The 19,653-nt window shown below is 33.5% G+C and overlaps 1 protein-coding gene across 1 annotated transcript; it reads right to left on the bottom strand.

Moving 5' to 3' along the window:
• Positions 1-442: 442 nt before the first annotated feature.
• On the bottom strand, positions 443-2,477 carry LOC107872573 (protein INCREASED RESISTANCE TO MYZUS PERSICAE 1). Its single transcript, XM_016719220.2, has 2 exons — positions 2,124-2,477; positions 443-774 (listed from the first exon to the last, which is right to left on the bottom strand). The coding sequence occupies exons 1-2, from the start codon at positions 2,339-2,341 to the stop codon at positions 606-608; spliced, it is 387 nt and encodes a 128-aa protein (XP_016574706.2). The 5' UTR covers positions 2,342-2,477; the 3' UTR covers positions 443-605.
• Positions 2,478-19,653: the final 17,176 nt, after the last annotated feature.

Below are 19,653 nucleotides of genomic sequence, written 5' to 3' on the forward strand. Positions count from 1 at the left end.
TAAATATCTTTTTGTTCCTTATTAAATGACTACCAAAAGTATTTTGGATAATTTTATGGTGCAATAAATATTTCAAAATCAACGTATGTCTCCTCAACTTATATATTTGAAACTTTCAAATGAGACGTGCATCATGTACTTTCTCACGAATGTTCAAACGAAAGACGTGCCGTGCCGCCAACTGTAGTTGCAACAATCTAACTAGATTTTTATCCATTTATATGATCACTTTTGTATTGGTTGGACCAGTCTAGCAAGCTCAATTTTGTTCCACACTGAATCTACATATTATGTTAATATTGATTCATTGTACTACATTTCTCTTCTTTTACTCTTATACTAAACAATCAAAACAAGTAGAAAATAATCTTTCCCAAAGTTGGATCTCTTTTGCACTTTACTGTTGCCAAAATGCCCATGCACGGGTATCTAGTAAGTAATATGTACTGAAAAATAACACGATAAATATTTCATAATAAGTTAAATTACACTAATAGCGTAAAATTTATTTACACTAGTAATATAAGTTAAAGTCTAATTTCTACTTAAATACACATTATTATTTTTCCTCTTCCCTTTTTATTTTTTGGGTCCAAAATTATCCTTCAAGCTGCTGCAATACTTTTACTCTTGCCAGAATTTTCAGAGGGCAATTCTGAATAGTTGTGATGATTTTCAGTCTTCTTCTGAAGAATAAGCTTTGATTTCTCCTTTCTTTCATCTTTTTTAATTTGTTCTTCCCTACACTCCATACTACAAAATGCAGTATCACCCCTGTTCACATACAACAATATTAAGTCAACGATGACGACGACAACAACAATATACGTAATATACTTTTACAAATGGGGTTCGGAGAGAGTCAATGTTTACAGATTTTATTCCTACTTTGAGTGTTCAAGAAAATTGTTTTTCAAAACATGAATTGAAAGAATACAAAAGTAAACGATGTATGATGAAAATACTGAAGAAAGAAAAGTACGGTCAGTAAAAATGTTAGAAATAGCCCAAATAAAAAAAATAACAAAATAATAATAGTAATAAAATTGAAGAATATTAATCAACAATTTTATTAATTTAAAATGTTGAAGATGATCAATATTATAAAATGTGACAGCATAATACTCTAAGTATGTCGATAATTGTTGCCCCACAAATAATTTAGAAAGAATCCTTCATAATCATAGCTACATAATGCAATAAACCAAACAAGAAAATGACAAAAATGGTCCCCTAATTTTTAGGGTAGACCCAAAATAGTCTTTTAGATCTGTATATTTTCAATAATTTATATTTTTTAAGTTTTGATAAAAAGTGAGTATTTTGATCTCTTTTAAATATTTTAATAAATTCTAACATTTCGATTTAATGAAAATGCGAAACAAAGATATCACTACCTTTTTAGCGACAATTCCCACACACTCACCCCATTGAACTCATTTTATAATTAGTTAAAACATTTATTAGCATATTATCAACTTTAATTCATTTTATCAACATCAATTACATAGGAAGCTCAAACCTTTATAAATATTTGAAACCTCTGTAACACAACTCATGTGAGACGATTAGAAGTAGAAAAGTGCAAGTAAATGTACCATGAAGTTTAACTTTTACACACTAACTATATACTAAAAGAATTTGTATATTATCAAGATCAACTAAAAAAATTACTAAGATAAATTACAAAAAATAATATTAATTGTGAAACTATTAAACAAGGATATTTTAAAAAACTAGAATATCACATTTAAATGTGAATTTATGACCTAAAATAAGTTTTGAACCTAATTTGACATTTCATTAAGTTTGCCCTTAATTTAAGGCAATTCAACTATTCAGAGCAATTCAACTATTCAGATTAAGTTGTGTATACATTTATATCATTAAATCACTTCTATTTTATTTTTAAGACTACAAATTTGATATTTTAAGGAGAGTCAGCTCTAAATTTTTAGCATGATGGATTATTTAACTTGAACTCTTTAAATCTAAATTCATTTCTTTAACCTAGCTTAAAATTTCTTTCTTTAACTTAGCTTCGACCCGACTACAACAAGCTAAAATATATTATTAATAATACAAAAAATCGTTTTGGTGCCAGTATATATAGTAATAATTACCTATACATGTAGATATCACGATAAAGTGGCAATCGGCGGTTACAAAGGCCACAAGTTGACAAGAAATGAATCCTTTCTTCTATATGTTGATGAAAAATTTGATCACTTGAACTTCTATTGTGGTATTTTGATGATACGTGTTGATGATCATGATCATACAATCCTCTATTGTTCATCACATCAACTGTGATCCCCTTCATGCTAGTTGTTCTCCTCATTGAAGATCAGATGGCTGTGAATTGTATAGATTGGAGAGAAATGGAAGGGAAGAAGTAGAGAGAAATGGAATGGAGATGGAGATATATAGAGAGATGGGTGTGTGAGTGTATCTGAGCCGTTCATCTTTTTTTTTTTCTTCCATTATCCTTCATGTCAAAGTGTTGACTTTGAGGGTATGTTTGGAATGAAATAGTAACATGTTTTCTTGGAATATAATTTTTTTTTGAAAATGATTTTTTAGTAGAAATAAGTGTAGTTTGTTGACATAATTGAAGAAAAAGTGTCTTTTAAGTCTTGAATGAAGGATCGGTGACATTGACCAATTTAAAGGGTCAAACATAATTAGAAACTTGATTAAGTTAATTGTGGACTTGATTAATATTTTCAAAATTTTCTAATCTTTTCAAAATATAAATCAACCTAACCCATACCCCTCTTCAATCCAAATCATCGACCGTCTCTCTCATCTCTCTCGACAACTTCTCGCAACTAATAGTTCTGCAAATTTCTCCTTTCAACCTCCGACGACAATTAGTTGGGTTTCGAGTTCCTTTTCGACTTCAACCGTCAATCGACGTGACAGTTTTGCTCTCCGGCCACAACAACTTCGAATTCTTCATCGTTCCTTTTTATCTTTCACAGGTAAAAAATTATGGCCTTTTTAGTTTTGAAAAAAAATGAGGAACTTGAGTCAACTTCTCTTATAGTATTGGTTAACAATTTCAATATTTGTTGCTTTAATTTAAAATGCGGTCTGAATAAAATTCTAATTTCTGGTATTTTTTTCTCTTCTTTTCTCTTTTGTTGTCTGATTTTGAAGTTTAATTTGTTGCACCCGTTGCTGGGTTGATTTGTTCTTATTCTTGGTAAAAATGGTGATATTACTGTTGTTCTGTTGAACAAAATTGTGCTACTATTTTTTTCTCCAACACAATATCCATCTGGTGCAATATATTAATCATCGGATGCAATAGATCTAGCATATGATGTAACAGACCAACCATTTGATGCAACAGAGAAACCATCAGATTAGAATTTTGATGCAACAGATTAACCATCTGATGCAACATATTAATCATCTGATGTAATAGAGGAACCATTAGATAAAAAATTTGATGCAACAAATTTAACATATGATGCAACAGTTTAACCATCTGATGCAACAGTTTAACTATCTGTTACAATAGATTAACCATCTGATGCAACAGATTTACTATCGAATGCAACAGAGGAATCATCGGATTAAAAAATCTGACGTAACAGATTAACCATCTGATGCAATAGAGGAAACATCGAATTAAAGATCTGATGCAACAGATGAACCTCTTATTGGATAAAATTCTATCAACTCTTCCAATAGGACATGTCCAAGACTTGATTTTTCTAACTGATCATTCATCTGTCGCGACAGACAACCCTTCTGTTGGAAAAAATCTAAACAATATTGATCGTTGATAACTATTCCAACAGATCACTCATATGTTGCAACATATGTATGATCTATTGCACAGACCATTCATCTTTCTCAACAGATGAGTGATATATTTTGTATTGTGGCAATAAATTACTCAGTCATTTCTACAAGTTAGTTAACTTTTCCAACATATTACTTTTATGTTACAATAGATGTGTGATTTATTGCACATACCATTCATCTTTCTCAACAGATGAGTGATATGGTTTGTATTATCATAATAAATTATTCATCTGTTGCAACAGATTATTTAACTTTTCTAACCAATCACTTATATGTTGTAACAAATGTGTGATCTGTTGCACAGACCATTCATCTATCTTAAAAAATGAGTGATATATTTTCTATATTGCAACAGATTACCCATCCATTGCAACAGGTTAGTTATTTAGTGCAACAGATAACCAAACTGGTGTAACAGATGTGTGATTTGTTGAAACTGTTATTTTACTATTTTGCATGTTAGATTTACTGTTATCTTTTTTTAATGATGCATTAATCAACTATAATATATTTTTTTATGTTCCTGTTAATTTTAGATAATATAGCTCCTAAACGAACAGAAACTGAATCAAGTCCAAGTAAAGCAGCTAGGCTACATCCACTACTTTATGAGCTTACTTTACAAGCATTATCTCAATCGAGAGCAGAATATGATGAATACAGGGAGGAGGAATATTTCAAAAGAGATGATCCAAATGCTAATAGCCCTTCCACCAAAGAGTTGGTCAAAACCTTCAGTATTTTTTGTTATCCTATGAGAATACAGTGCGATGGTACCACAGATTTAATAGGTGATTTCGTGGTTAAGTCAGTCATGGGAAATCTTTTGACGCCTTCAGAAAAATACTTCGAGAATAAAAATTAGATGCTTATATCAGGGACAACTGCTTTGGGAAATATCTTGATTTGCCGGAGGACAACAATGCTCGTTTTCAAATGAAAATGGTATATGAACTTCTCAAGCATAGGTTTATGTATGAAAACAAAGATAAGATGGATAAGGTGTGGATAAATTACTGTGGCATGCCTGTTTGTTTTGGTTGGAAGGAGTTTGCCATAGTTACTGGACTAAAATGTTATCCTTCTTCTCCTTCTAATGTTATACCTATTCTAACCCCCCAAAAAACACCTCGCACACCCAAAAAAGGAAAAGGTAAGTTGCGTGATCGTGATGACCTGGTATTCATTGTTGGTCCAAGCTTCAAAAATAAAAATTTGATAAAAGCGTGGAAAGGTAAAAGAATTTTAAAGAAGCTCAAACAATTATTGTGCTTGGTTTGGTTTGTACATAATATTCTTTGGGCGAGAGACGTTAACAACAATATAAGCGTTGGTTTAACAGCTATCCTTGGGGTTATGAAAGCTTCAAAATGACTGTCAAATATTTGTTGACTCCATTAGCACCAAAGACAATCAACTTATATGGCTTTCCATGGGCATTCATGGTAAATGTTCTTTCTTTTATTATGATATCATTCATTTTTTAACTCAATAATGGTTTTGATTTATTGGCGTTATTTTATAGGTTTGGGCGTTTGAAGCCATTCCTTATTTGAGACTATAAGTGAATTACCAGGAAGAAGTTTCCTGTTAAAGAATCTTGAGATAGTTGTCGGCTAAAACTGATAAAAATATAAAATTTCTTGATCTCTTCAACCCCCCAAAGGATGCAGTAAGTATAATTATAATTAAGTTTTTATTTTAATTAATAATTTTTTTTGAATGGTCTAATCATCATTCTAATACATGTAATAATTTATGTTAGATTGTGCATCCGTCGCTAGTTCCGACCAATCGAGAGTTGAAGATGCCATTTTTTCTTACTTTACGGTCTGTGCAAACTTTATCGGAACTTAAGGTCATTGACAGAATAAAAATGGAATTGTTTGGAGCAACATCCATTACAAGAAAAATAATTTTGGAAGGTGGACTTATTATTGTTAATAGTCTTAGTGGTGATGGAGCTGGTGGTGGTGGTAGTGGTGCTGTTGTTGGTGCTAATGATGCACCTCTTACAGTATTTAAAACAACCATTATGAGTATGATCATACTGGTTATACAGATTTTATCTCTCCCAACGAATGTTCTGGATGCAAATGTCAAGACTGCAAGGCGAAACATGATGTTGTAATTAATGCTATTAATGCATTAACTACTTCTGTAAAGGAATTGACATCTAAGAGGGGTGTCATTCTATCAAAGAGTATTTTATATCCATCCACTCCATTAGAGATTAAGGCGAAGAGGAGAAGGAAAGTAATTTCCAAGACATTATCAAGCATCCAAAAAAGCGAAATTACAACTCCTCAGTCTGTGTTTTGCATTGAGCAATGTACAATGGCCAAAGGAGAGTAGCATGAGCTAAAGAAAGTGAATATATATGTCTATTCCAACTAAAAAATAGACACATATTTGTTTCAACAAATGACATCTGCTGAAAATTATCAAACAGATATATACATCTGTTGCAACAGTTGACTAACTTATTGCATCAGATAAAGTATCTGTTGCAACATATGTCTCATCTGTTTAGCAAATCAAACAACTCTTCGTTAGGGGTTTTCATGGGTCGGTTAGTGGTTGAAACCATAACCAAAAACAATTTAGCCGATTTTTGAATTTCTAAAACCAAACCTAACCACAAAAACAAAATAACCATCGATTTGGTTCTTGTTGGTTTGGTTTGGTTTTTTGGTTATTGACTAGCCTACTCCAACCATCTCTAGAATAAATTCCTTTTTTAACCCATAGAAAATAGTATCACATTGAACAATTTCTCATGAAATATTTGTACAATAATGGACAAATGACACTATAAACTCTTAAAAATCAAAACAAACACATTAAACAAAACCAAAATTGAGATGACAAGCACCAACTTTGTATTGTAGGCACTAATATTATCCAACAACATATAAACACATACATGTACATTGTAAAGCAGAGCTTTGTATTCTGTTGCAGTGTACTGCAAGAAGAGACAGAGTTGGGCAAATTTGAGTTATTTGTTTACTTTAAAGACTAGCTAGGTGAGCTAATCATATAGGGAAATGATTGAATAAATAAGGAGACATAAAACTATCATTTGAATCAGGGACCATGGTAGAAGTAGAAAAAGTGAGGTAGGGACCGTAGGGTTAACTTATTAGTAATAGTAGGTAGAGTTGGTCTTGGGTTTGGGGATTTGGGCAATTGGGCTAAAGTATTGGTTGGGCTAGACATAGATTAAAATTTAGTTTTAGATTAAATTTAATAAAATATTTACTCCCTCTGTTTCAAAAAGAATGACCTGCTTTGACATGGCACAAAGTTTTAGAAAATAAAGAAGACTTTTGAATCTTGTGGCCTTAAATTAAAGTTGTATCAAATGTACCAAAATGCCCTCTAATCTTGTGGTCCTAAACATGCCATGCGGAAAGTTGAAATTAAAGTATGGCCAAAAAAGAAAAGGAGTCAATTCTTTTTTAAACGGACCAAAAAGGAAAGTTGGTCATTCTTTTTGAAACAGGGGGAGTATATTTTATTTATAAATTATATATAAATAATTATAATAAATATATATATAAAATTTATCGGTTCGGTTTGGTTATTTCCACGATTTTTTTAAGTAAAACCATAACCAAACCAAATAGCATCGATTTTTTAAAATTTAAAATCAAACCTAACTAAACCAAACCAAACGTCGGTTTTTTTAATCGATTTGGTTTTTAACCAAACCCATGAACACCCCTACTCTTCGTACCACTTTTATTTGTACCAGCAGATGACCTATTTGCTATAATAGATGAGTCATATGTTGCAATAGATGGTTCATTCTTTGGAAATTATCATACAGATCTTCCTCATATAGAAATGTATGCCAACAGTTGATTCATCTATTGCAACAGAAATATAATCTGTTTGGGACAATTTAAAATAGTTGGAAGACCTGTTTGATTTGCTAGAATAGATGAGTTATCCTTTTTCATTTTGTTGTATCTCCGTGATTAGCATTGATCAATTTTGGCTTTTCAGGTAGATGTAGAAGCTACTGTTGAACAACATTGACAATACGCTACTCCTTTTATGGAAATACGGAGAATAGAAAGCACAAAAACTGTACATAAGAGACAATAAAGATCCATGACGACCAAAGCCAAATGCCATAGCACCGGGTGAAGAACAACTTGTCCATATTGAGTAGATCTTTATAGCTTGAGTCTATCAAAGTAATAACCTTACCCCTCCTTAGGAATTCTTGGCATCAATACTTAAATTGTTGATGTATTTATTGAGATCTGTACCCATAATAATTTTTTTACATTTCATTTATTCATTAATTTATTTCAGTTAATTTCTGAAGGCTTCGATTTATTTTATATTGTCTATGAATTTTATTTTTTCCTTAGATTTGAACTTACTATTTGAAATAAAATACTAGATTCAAATATTGCTACAGATAATGTATTTGTTACAACAGATGACACCTCTATTGGAAAATATCAAACAGATTTAGACATATGTTGCAACAGGTAGGCAATATGTTGGAAATTACAAACAGGTCTTCCTATTATTGCAACAGATAAACTTAGATAGAAATACCGACATACTACAATAGATGACCAATCTATTGCAACAGATAAACTATATGTCAAAATGGGTAGAATATCTGTAACAACAGATGAACAATCTGTTGTATTATAAACATTCAACTTTCATTAGACATAAAAAATTACCACTACATGTAAGAAAGTGAAAGTGACTTGAAATAAAAAAGGCGGAACCCATCGACAGTGTTCAATTTAAACACTTAAAATAAAATAGGCATAAAGTAGACATTGTTCATTTTAAATACATAAAATAAAATAGGCATCAAATGTGTAAGTTTGTCACTTTTTACCCTATTGGATTCTCGCATGTAATCCACACAGCCAAGGCTCGTTGAACCCCCATTTTTGCCGATTTGCCCCCCAACAATTATCTTTCTCCCATTGTCTTATATATTCGTCTTCTTCCTAAAATTTAACCCTAAATTCTCAAAACTTCCTTTTTTTCTTTATCTCTTTTTCTCTATTCAAATTCATCTCGATTATTTATATTTTTTTCTACGTATTTTTTTTTATTTTTTCCAACCGGGCTTGACAATGTCGAGCTCATCTTTTATTATTTTTTGTGAGAAAGATTTTCGATATTGTAAGTGCGTTCATGAAGCTCTATTGTAGACTTCTTGAACTCAACAAGGTCGTAGGTTTTTTACTTGTAAAATTTCAAAGATAATATTTTTTTATTTAATTAGTTGATTAATTATTGACTTATAGTTATTTTGTAATTGTGTTCTTGATTTTATAGAAATTGGGTGGATGCGATTACTTTGATTGGTATGAAGAATGACACCCTTCACAAGTAAATCATGTAATCTGGGGTTTGTTGAAGAAAGTCAAGGCTTTTGAAGAGAAATAAAATCGAGCAAGAAGATGCTACATTGTTGTCGTTATTGCTACTATTTGGCGGTGTTGGGCACATGGATATTCAAGCCTAACTGCTGAAATTTTCATGGTGGTGTATTTTCTACTGGTTTGGTGTTGTTAAGTACATGGATATTCAAGCATAATTGTTGGAAAATATCAAATAGATTTAGGCATATATTGAAAAATTTAGGTCATCTGTTGGAAATTATCAAACAGGTCTTCCTACTATTGCAACAGATTAAACTTAGATTAGACAGAAATAACATCGGCATAAAGCAATAGATGATCAACCTATTGCAACAGTTAAACTATCTGCCAGAACAAATAAAATATATTTTACAACAGATTGACAATCTACTGCATTATAAAAAACTCAACTTTCATCAGAAAAAAATTATTGCCACTACATATACATGTAATGTAAAGTGAAGTGTGACTTGAAATAAAAAATTATTATTTCACAGGATCTTATTTATACACATGATCCAAGCATCTGGTTAGTACCCTATAAGCCCAAACCTCTTGCAATTTTGCCACAGCGTTGTCGCACAGAAAGGTTGTTGGCTCGGCCATTTCGGTGTTGGTTAGCAAGTATTCTATATGTGCAAGCGCGTGCGAGCCACATGCAAAATTAGTATCATTCATTAGAAGGTTCATTCCCTTGTTTCGACCTTCAAAATCCCATGATTTCTTCATTAATACTTTCTCTGGGAAATGATACATCAGTTTACTCTACCTCAACAAGATGAAAACAGGTCTATCAGTGGCTACACGTGGATAAAAAAATGATGACCTTGTCGATGGCAGGTTCATTGCAGTCATAGACATTGATCTTTTCCTCCTCGAGTAGTATCTCAACAACCCGATAATGTATGCCGTCCCCGCTCATGATTGCAATAATCCTCTTTGCCTTGGTCCAGCTCTTACCGTGTGGATTTGGCCTCTCCCTTTTAATATATTATATTATTTCTTCTTCATCTCAGTCTAAAGTAGAAACTAATGAATCAAATTCCGTGCCACAAGATGATGCTAGATCATTGAGTTTATCGTACTTATCCTTGAGCTTCTTGTAGAAGTCGAGGTCCATTATCCTATCGGCACCGTCATAAGCTTTCGGGTATGCTAATTGCCTTTTCCTCATAAGGCAGAGAATTTTATCAACATACTGTGATATAAGAAGTCAATTTTTAAATAGGTTAGTAATTGTATATATGCAACGGATGGTCCATCTGTTGCATAGGGTTATCTAAATCAACAATCCAACGTAGCTTATACAACAAATGGATAATATGTTATAACAGAACCACTACCAGTTGCACCAAAATACCCAGTTGTTGCAACAGATTTCTTATCTGTTGTGTAGCTTCTTCTTCATGGAGTAGATTAGAAGGCTAGGTTAGGAAAAATAAACTTATTTTGTTCTCATACCGCATACGTATATTTGTCATAATCTGGAAGTCTTAGGGGTGAAATGAAGGCCTAGGGTAATCTGGTGTGCCTCGCTTGGCATTCTTGGCCCGTACCAAATCCCTCTTCTCTTTGGCGCCAAGTTCCACGTATATGTTGACCTTCTTCAATGGCCCCTGAACTTTGATATTTTTTAATTTTTGACTGGAGAGTACATCATTAATTACTTTTTTCTTTCTCCTAACCACCGCTGTAGGAGTGTATGGCTCTCTCACCTTCTTGGATGGTATGACACCCCTCTTGGATTTGAATTTGTCAATAGCTTTAGTGATAGCCTCTACCTTTTCAAAGAGTTTATCCTGACTTTGCTTGCACTCTTCATATTTGTAATGAAAACACGAGGGTGAAGAGGGGTGAAAGAGAGCGGTGTAAAGGTGAGAAGGACCTGTGTAAGGGTGAAGGGGACCTGTGAAAGGGGTGTTTTTAAAAATATTTATTTATTCTTGAGCATCAATATGCTCACATCATGAGTGGTAGCAGCATTAGCATGCCTTCCACCAACACCAATAACTCCACCAGAAGAAGCACCCTGATCTGCCTCAGTAGGTTGGTCATGAAGAGCCTCAACAGTAGGCCGACCTTGCTTAACTGCTCTTTTTATGGTTGTTGCGCCATCTAATTCCTTATATATTAACTCTACCATTGGGTCTACTATAGTATCAACATAACCTAGAGTAATAAAAAAAGTCATCCTCAACTCCTGCTCAGTAGGCATAATCCATGGATTCACAACCTATAAAAAAAGATAAATACATTTAAATCATATAATATAATAATTTTCATAATTGGGTTACATGTTACCACGAACAACTTATGCAACAGATGATCTATATGTCGCAATAAATTAATAATATATTGCATCAGATTACCTATCTGTTGCATAGTTTGCAGTAGATGGTAAAAAACCAATTGAGTCGGGTTTAGAGAACCAGAGCAACAGATGGATAATTTGATGCAAAATATCAATCATCTGTCGTAGAAGATTACCCATCTGTTGTACCAGTTGACATAGGATGGGTAATCTGTAGCAACAGATGTCCCATCTAGTGCATCAGATATAACATCTATTGCACCAGATATAACATATGTTCAATATCTTTCATTGAGTTAAATTATTTTACTTGAAAAAGATGTACTGCATCATCCAGAGAGTTAAAGAGATCAGCCTTCTTAATTCTTATGTTGTTCTTTGCAGCCAACCAACTAAACATCCTTGGATGAGAAACCTCATCTGGGTAATCTATTACTTGCTTTCGGAGGGGAGGAATGACTTTAAATACCCAAGCCTAAAAAATATAAACAGGAAGCAAGCAAAAAAAATCATAATAACTATATTCAATATAAATTAATAGATGAGTAAAAGTAGTAATTAATTTTACCATAAAAGCCCAAGAAAAACCGTATAATGTGGTCGTCCCTGGGGATAGCTTTGTCAGTAAATATTGAAAGTCAAGTAGAAGTTGTCATATCCCTAGGGATAATTCTTGAATTTATCAAAATCCTCAGCACGCGCCAACAAATCATCTTCTATGACTTTGTTGACGTATCTTGCCAATATAACCGAATGTGCAAATCAAACTAAGCACAATTGATCCCTGTACTTCTTTGGTATGGTTTTATCCTTGAGATCTGTCATTAAATCTGATGCTTTGTAGCGACGTCCAACAATCCATCTATTTTTTTCTTGCATTTTTTGGTTTTGCTGGGTGGTCGCTGGGACAATGCTTTTCGTCTATTTGCTTATGGTGGTTTGGCTTTCCTACTTGCCTTAACCTTTTGCGGGGGTGTTCCCTTGGTGATAGGTTCTTATAGATGATCGCATCTCAAGCCCGTCACTATGGCAAACTCTTGCAATCCAAAACAAACCGGCATGCCACAGTAGTTGATCCAGATTTCATCCATCTTTTTGTCCCCCTCCTCCAAATCTCTATCATCTCCCAAGTACTTGATCCTGCGATTAAGAAGACCATATACCATCCTTATTTTGAAACGGGAAAGGGGTCCTCGGGCAGCTCGAGAAAGCATCCAAAGCAGCTCCTCTTAAAAAGTTCGTTTATATTTTCCTTCTCATAATATTCCTAAGATAATTAAATTTTTTCCCTAACTGAAATTTAAGTACAAGTGCACCAGTTATTTTTTGGGTCATCTCTCGGCATCGGAACTTAAAACCTGTCAATACTAATGGTTTTGATAGGATCATGCTGGGATGTCGATATTAATTCACGCTCTATTGGTGATCTATTATCATCATATTAATGATCATCCTCTTTCTCACTTTCATTTTCTTCATCACTATCTATAGACCCTTGTCCACCTCCCTCAACGTTGTTTTCATACTCTCCTCAGCTTCACTTTTCCCTAACTGAGATTGTTTAGAAAGCTCCTTTGAATACCTTTGTATTGTAGCCTTTGCTGTTGGGTGGTCAGAAGTTGATCTACTTTCACTTTCTCTTCTTTCGGGAGACATGTTTTACCTACAAAAAATAGAAAAACAAAAATTAAATTACAATTGATGTATGCATAAATTTAAAAAAATAAATTACAAACACCACGAATACCGACACACCAACACCCACCACCACAAACACAACCCACCAATTCCATAAACACCATGAATACAGATACCACTAACAACCACCATAAACACCACTAACCAATGCCACTAACAGCTACCACAAACCCCACCAGTGCCACCACGACAACCACCAACACTACCACCATGACCACCAATACCACAAAAATCATCCAATAATACCACGATAGTCAACGAAACACTACGATAAAAACTAAGGTTTTCTCTAGTTCTTCCTACGATTTTACCATCAAAACTTAAAATTATAAACCCATTCTCAAAGATAATACAACTAAAAGTCTTATTTTTCATCATTAACTTAAAAGCCCTTATTTTTTTATAAAAATAATAAATATAGAACTCTTTTCAAACTCTTTTACCTAAGAAGATAGAGAAAACGACTGATAAAAACAAGAATGGAGTAGAAACTAACACCTATGTGGTCGAAAATGAGAAGAAAATTGCTCTATTGTAAAAGGTTGAGCAATTTATTAAGTAGTTGCTGTATTGTTGAGAGAGAGAAAAGAGTGGGAACTCGAGATTTGAAATAATAAAATATTTTTCTCATAAATGGACGATTTATATGGGTTGATTTGTATTTTAGAAAAGAATGACAAGTTTTGAAAATGTTAATTTGGTTTGAATTGATCTTAATTATTAAAATTATAAAAGATATATGTAATTTTTAATCTCTCATCATACGATTGCCAAAAAACTCAATTGAAGTTGTAGTTTACCCTATGAGAACTCACCCCTATTCCTAGATTAATCAATTAAGGCATTAGTTGAACATATGAACTCAATTGAAATTGTATAAAAACAGATGTTCAACCTGTTGCAACAGATTACCCATCTGTTGTAAATTATCAAATAGGCATTGTCATCTGTTGTAGTTGACCCTATGATCAATTAAGATATTATTTGAACATATTAGGTAATAAGAATCGCTTCACCTCAGAGTGATCGATCGACGACTCTGGTCAGGAGGAACGCAATACCGTCTCATCATGCATTTGCCAAATGACTCAATTGAAGTTATAGTTGACCCTATGAGAACTCACTCCTAATCCTAGATTAATCAATTAAGGTATTAGTTGAACATATTAGGTAATAAGAATTGCTTCACCTCAGAGTGATCGATCGACGACTCTGGTCGGGAGAAACGCAATACCATCTCATCATGCATTTGCCAAAAAGACTCAATTAAAGTTGTAGTTGACCCTATGAGAACTCACCCCTAGTCCTATATTAATAAATTAAGGTATTAGTTGAACATATTAGGTAATAAGAATCGCTTCACCTCAGAGTGATTGATCGACGACTCTGGTCAGGAGGAACGCAATACCGCCTCATCATACATTTACCAAAAGACTCAATTGAAGTTGTAGTTGACCCTATGAGAACTTACCCCTAGTCCTAGATTAATCAATTAAGGTATTAGTTGAACATATTAGGTAATAAGAATTGCTTCACCTCAGAGTAATCGATCGACGACTTTGGTTGGGAGGAACACAATACCGTCTCATCATGCATTTTCCAAAAGACTCAATTGAAATTGTAGTTGACCCTATGAGAACTTACCCCTAGTTCTATATTAATTAACTAAGACATTAGTTGAACATATGAACTCAATTGAAATTGTATAAAAATAAATGTTCAACCTATTGCAACAGATGACCCATCTATTGAAATTAATCAAATAGATTAAGTCATCTGTTGTAATAGATTACCCATCTATTGGAATTAGTCAAACAGATTAAGTCATCTGTTACAACAGATTACCCATCTATTATAAATTATCAAATAGGCACTGTCATCTTCATAGTTGAACCTATGATCAATTAAGGTATTAGTTGAACATATTAGGTAATAAGAATCGCTTCACCTCAGAGTGATCGATCAACGACTCTGGCCGGGAGGAACAGAATATCGTCTCATCATGCATTTGCCAAAAGACTCAATTGAAGTTCTAGTTAACCCTATGAGAACTCATCCCTAGTCCTAGATTAATCAATTAAGGTATTAGTTTAATATATAAGGTAATAAGAACCAATTCAGCTCAGAATGATCGATCGATGACTATGGTCGGAAGGAACACAATACTGTCTCATCATGCGATTGCTAAAAGACTCTATTGAAGTTGTAGTTGACCTATGAGAACTCACCTCTAGTCCTATATTAATCAATTAAGGCATTATTTCAACATATGAACTCAATAGAAATTGTATAAAAATAAATATTCAACCTATTACAATAGATGGCCCATATGTTGAAATTAATCAAACAGATTAAGTCATTTATTGCAATAGATCAATCTAGTACAACAGATTATCCATATATTGTAAATCATCTATTGCGACAGATGACCTAGCTTTGGAAATTTTCAAACAAAAATTGTCATCTGTTGCAAAGTATGACTTTGATGTTTTAAGATCCTTTTTTAAGCAATTTATGTATTTCCTGTCCGAGATAAAAAAGATAAAATACTAAGGCTGAAAAAAATATTACTTGGATAACTAAAAAATCTCCTCAGTGAGTAGTCTTATCTGGTCTTTTCAATGTCACCATCTCCTTGTGCCCCTCAAAAGTAATTAATGAATATTTAAAACCCATATCTACTCCCTCAATTTCATTTTAGTTGACCCTCTTTCTAAAAATATTTGTTTCAATTTAGTTGTCCCAATGATGAAATCAAGAGGATTTTAATATGTTCTTCCAATAATACCCTTATCATTAAATGACTAAACAAGTTGTATATATTCAAATTTATATTTTCAAAGCATAATTAATAAGGCTAATTTGGTAAAATAGACCCCTAATAAATATTTTTTTTAATGGATGTGCCAAGTCTATAGGGGCCAACTCAATTAATATGAAATGGAGGAAGTATAATACTCTCTCCTTCATCCATAAACTCAAGATGAGAAACTTAACTCATCTCTCTCTCTCTTCTTTATTCTCAATTCTCTTTTTTTTCTTTTTTTCCTCTTTTTTTCTCTTCTTTCGGATGAGGATCCTTTCGGATCTCAACCTATCAATATCTTTTCTCAACTGAACTGGATGTTCTAATCCCTTTGCTTTTTTGATATTGTAGGTATGGTTCACTATTGCTCTTTCCTTCTCCTCTTTTACTTTGTATGTTATTTAAATTAGATATTTACATCTGTTGCTATTAATGATTTACCCATTACCAATTTTCTATTTATTGAGAAAATTGAAGGAAAGGTGACTTTTAAGTATTGAATGAACGAATCGTTGTTTTTCTTAAAATATATAAAAAAAGTCATTTGTTGTGAGAATTTGAAAAGCCTTGTTGTCAGTACAGTTTTCTTATGTCTTTTGTTTATTACTGTGGTGGTGCTGTTGTTGGGGGTGGTGGTGGTGTTGGAACATGTGGTGTTTGTGTTGTTGATGGTGTTGGAACATATAGTGTTGGTTCTTTGTTGTTGATGTTGGTGGTGGTGGTATTGCAACAGTTTCCTCAACTGTTGCAATCGATAAATCGGCTGTTGGAATAGACGGAGCAACTGTTTGAAGAAATCAAACCAGTAGCAGGGTTGGTTTGATTTATTCCAGCAGATGACCCATCTGTTGCAACATATCATCCATCTATTACAACAGATGCCTCATCGGTTGAACAGATGGAGAATCTGTTACATCAGATTGGTCATCTGTTGATTCATTCAAATTTGTGTTACCCTTTTGTAATGTTCTTTTTGTTCTTCTTTTATTTGATGTCAAATGTATTTCTCTTACTTGTAGATAAAAGAAAGTGAAACTGGGTCAACTTTTGCCCGACCAGCATTAAAAGACTAGAGTAAATATGGGTTCGGAGGAATAAGTTATTTGCAGATGGAACCACTTCATATGTGGGAGGTATGTAGTACTGATCAACCTATCGTGAAAACACACATCCAGTACAATAATTTTACGAATGTTGGTTCTTTACCTATTAGGCGTTAATCATTCAAATAAGATATGGCATTTTATAGTTATGATTATTAGGTTCGAACTGGTAAGACTGAGGGATGAAGTAGGTGGTGTCGATACCATGCTACAGTTTAATGAAGATTTTTCGAATGTTTATGTGTCAAGTTTGGAGAAGGGTTAAGGTTTTTGGTGGTTGTGTAAATATTCAAATAGCCATTGCACTGACTTTAAGGGTTCAATGGACATTTGAAAGGCCTCCGAAGCCTCGGACTGCTGTAACTAAGAATAGAAATGAATATAGTTATTACTCTGGTCCAAATTTATATGGATGGGTTGCTCGAGGAGAATATTATACAGCAGAAGGTTCTTGTAAGAATACCTGTATTGGAATGGAGAGGTGGAGAAAACCATATATTAAATCAGACCTTATTAAAAAAAATAGGGTCGGAAGAGAAGTGTAAGGCTGATGAAATTGACATGAAAAATAAAAAAACTAAATGAGCCGCAAATGTGAAAGTGTATTCAAAAAATGAAAATCGATCAGTCGTTCTTGGAAAAGAAAAATGCTCAAGTGGACTGGAGCTATAACGCCCCGAAAAATGGGTCCCAGAGCGTCACACAGTGCTTGAGGGTATGAGTAGCCCCAAGCTAACCCTTTGAGCCATTTTCATTCAGTTCAACACAAATCAACGGGGTTTCCATAAATAATCCTCAAATATCAACAGAGTAATCATCATCCAAGAATAAAAAAATTTCAGAAAGATAACAAAATACGACTTATTAGTCAACTCCCAGCATCTATACTAGTCTGACAAGCCTCTAAGAAAATCAATAAAGCAGCGAGCCATTGAGACATGCCCCAACTGACTTATACTCAGTTATCAAATGTTAACAATTCTGTGAAACCAACATCAGACATCACGTCCTCGGAACATGAGGACTCACCACAACAGAGGATGTAGAACAGCGTGCCCGAAGAATCACTGTCGAACCTGGAATTGAGCACCTGAACCTACATTCCGAGAAAATGCAGCCCACATCCAAAGATGTGGGTCAGTACCATGGAAAGGAACCGAGTATATGGGGGTGTATGCAAATGTATAAACATCATCATCATAAATATTTATAATAAATATGCAGGATGTATGAAAGACTCACACAGCCCGAAGAAAATCATCATAATCATGAGAGAATGAAATAAGTACAATAACACATGTGAGTCATCATATAATTTGTCAATCACTTTCAGTTCATCAAGAATATCAATTCTCATAATGTAAATATCATTTAAATCTTTCGAAAGAATAACTTTCACAATTCCACTTTCAAATCACTTCACCATTCACCATAGACACAAGGAAACACACACACACTAGGAGATCCTATAACCGACATAAACCATGTGAGCTACATGGAGTCCAACGTACAACCCACATTGGGGAGAGCCGTCCTATTCTTGCCATCGGAGTAGGACTATCGATATCAAATCCACACAAACTAGTGATCACTATAAAAATCAGCCTCAGGCTCACTCCTACGGGGGTATGTAGTTCTAGAGAAGTAAGGTCGCTTTATACATCACACTCGGTGCTAAAGATTTCTTCCAGACTTAGCTCAGATCATTTCAAAGACAATCCACAACAAAACAATTTTAGTAATATATAAATATACATCGGGAGCCATCATGCTTTCCATCTATCAAAATCGACCACGTTGTGGATTTTTTTCGCACTCGAGTTCAAAACAACTCCATTAAGACCAAAGGTCAAATTATTCAAAATATCTCAAATATTCAACATCAACGTGCTTATAACACACACTTTCTAAAAAAAAATAAATTCCAATGGGGATTCTCAACCCAAATATCAAAATCATGATAAATATCGTTCAAGATTCATGCTTTATATCTCCACACATGTAAATTCATCTATTAAAATCATAAATATCAAGATTTCATAATAATCATCATAAGATATGGGTTCATGCTTCAAATTCGTAAAAAATCAAATAAAAATATGCCTTTGTAAAGAAAATTACTTTTGGGCACAAGACGAAAGAGAGTTCTTGTTGAAAAACCCCACATACCTTGAATGATGAACTTTAGATCGATACTCATTTTTGAAATGTTAATCGTGCCTTTTAATGATGGTTCTTGGAGTTCTTGAACTAGGAACTTGGAATCTTGAATAAATTTGCAGAATTAATGGTGAACTTTGGAGGTTCTTAAAGTTGGATATAGGAGCTTAGTGTTTTCTTTTTGAGGGAGTTTGATGAAATATAACATATAATGCTTCTAATAGGCTTTAATATAGGGTTTGGACGGATTTTGGATGAGGGGGAATGACCAAAACGCCCCTAAAAATTAAATAATTCTCAAATCTGTCCTTTGGTGGACTGTTTTGATAGTCTGAAGCAGAT

Source organism: Capsicum annuum, chromosome 5 (assembly GCF_002878395.1).
Source record: "Capsicum annuum cultivar UCD-10X-F1 chromosome 5, UCD10Xv1.1, whole genome shotgun sequence".
In the NCBI taxonomy this organism is placed as follows: Eukaryota; Viridiplantae; Streptophyta; class Magnoliopsida; order Solanales; family Solanaceae; genus Capsicum; species Capsicum annuum.

What these genes read in the sequence shown, in the direction of transcription:
- LOC107872573 (XM_016719220.2), bottom strand. Translation starts at nt 2,341, where the DNA reads ATGAGGAGAACAACTAGCATGAAGGGGATCACAGTTGATGTGATGAAC. An exon ending in CGTGATATCTACATGTATAG is followed by an intron (nt 775 to 2,123) that starts GTAATTATTACT and finishes GTATGTGAACAG; the next exon opens with GGGTGATACTGCATTTTGTA.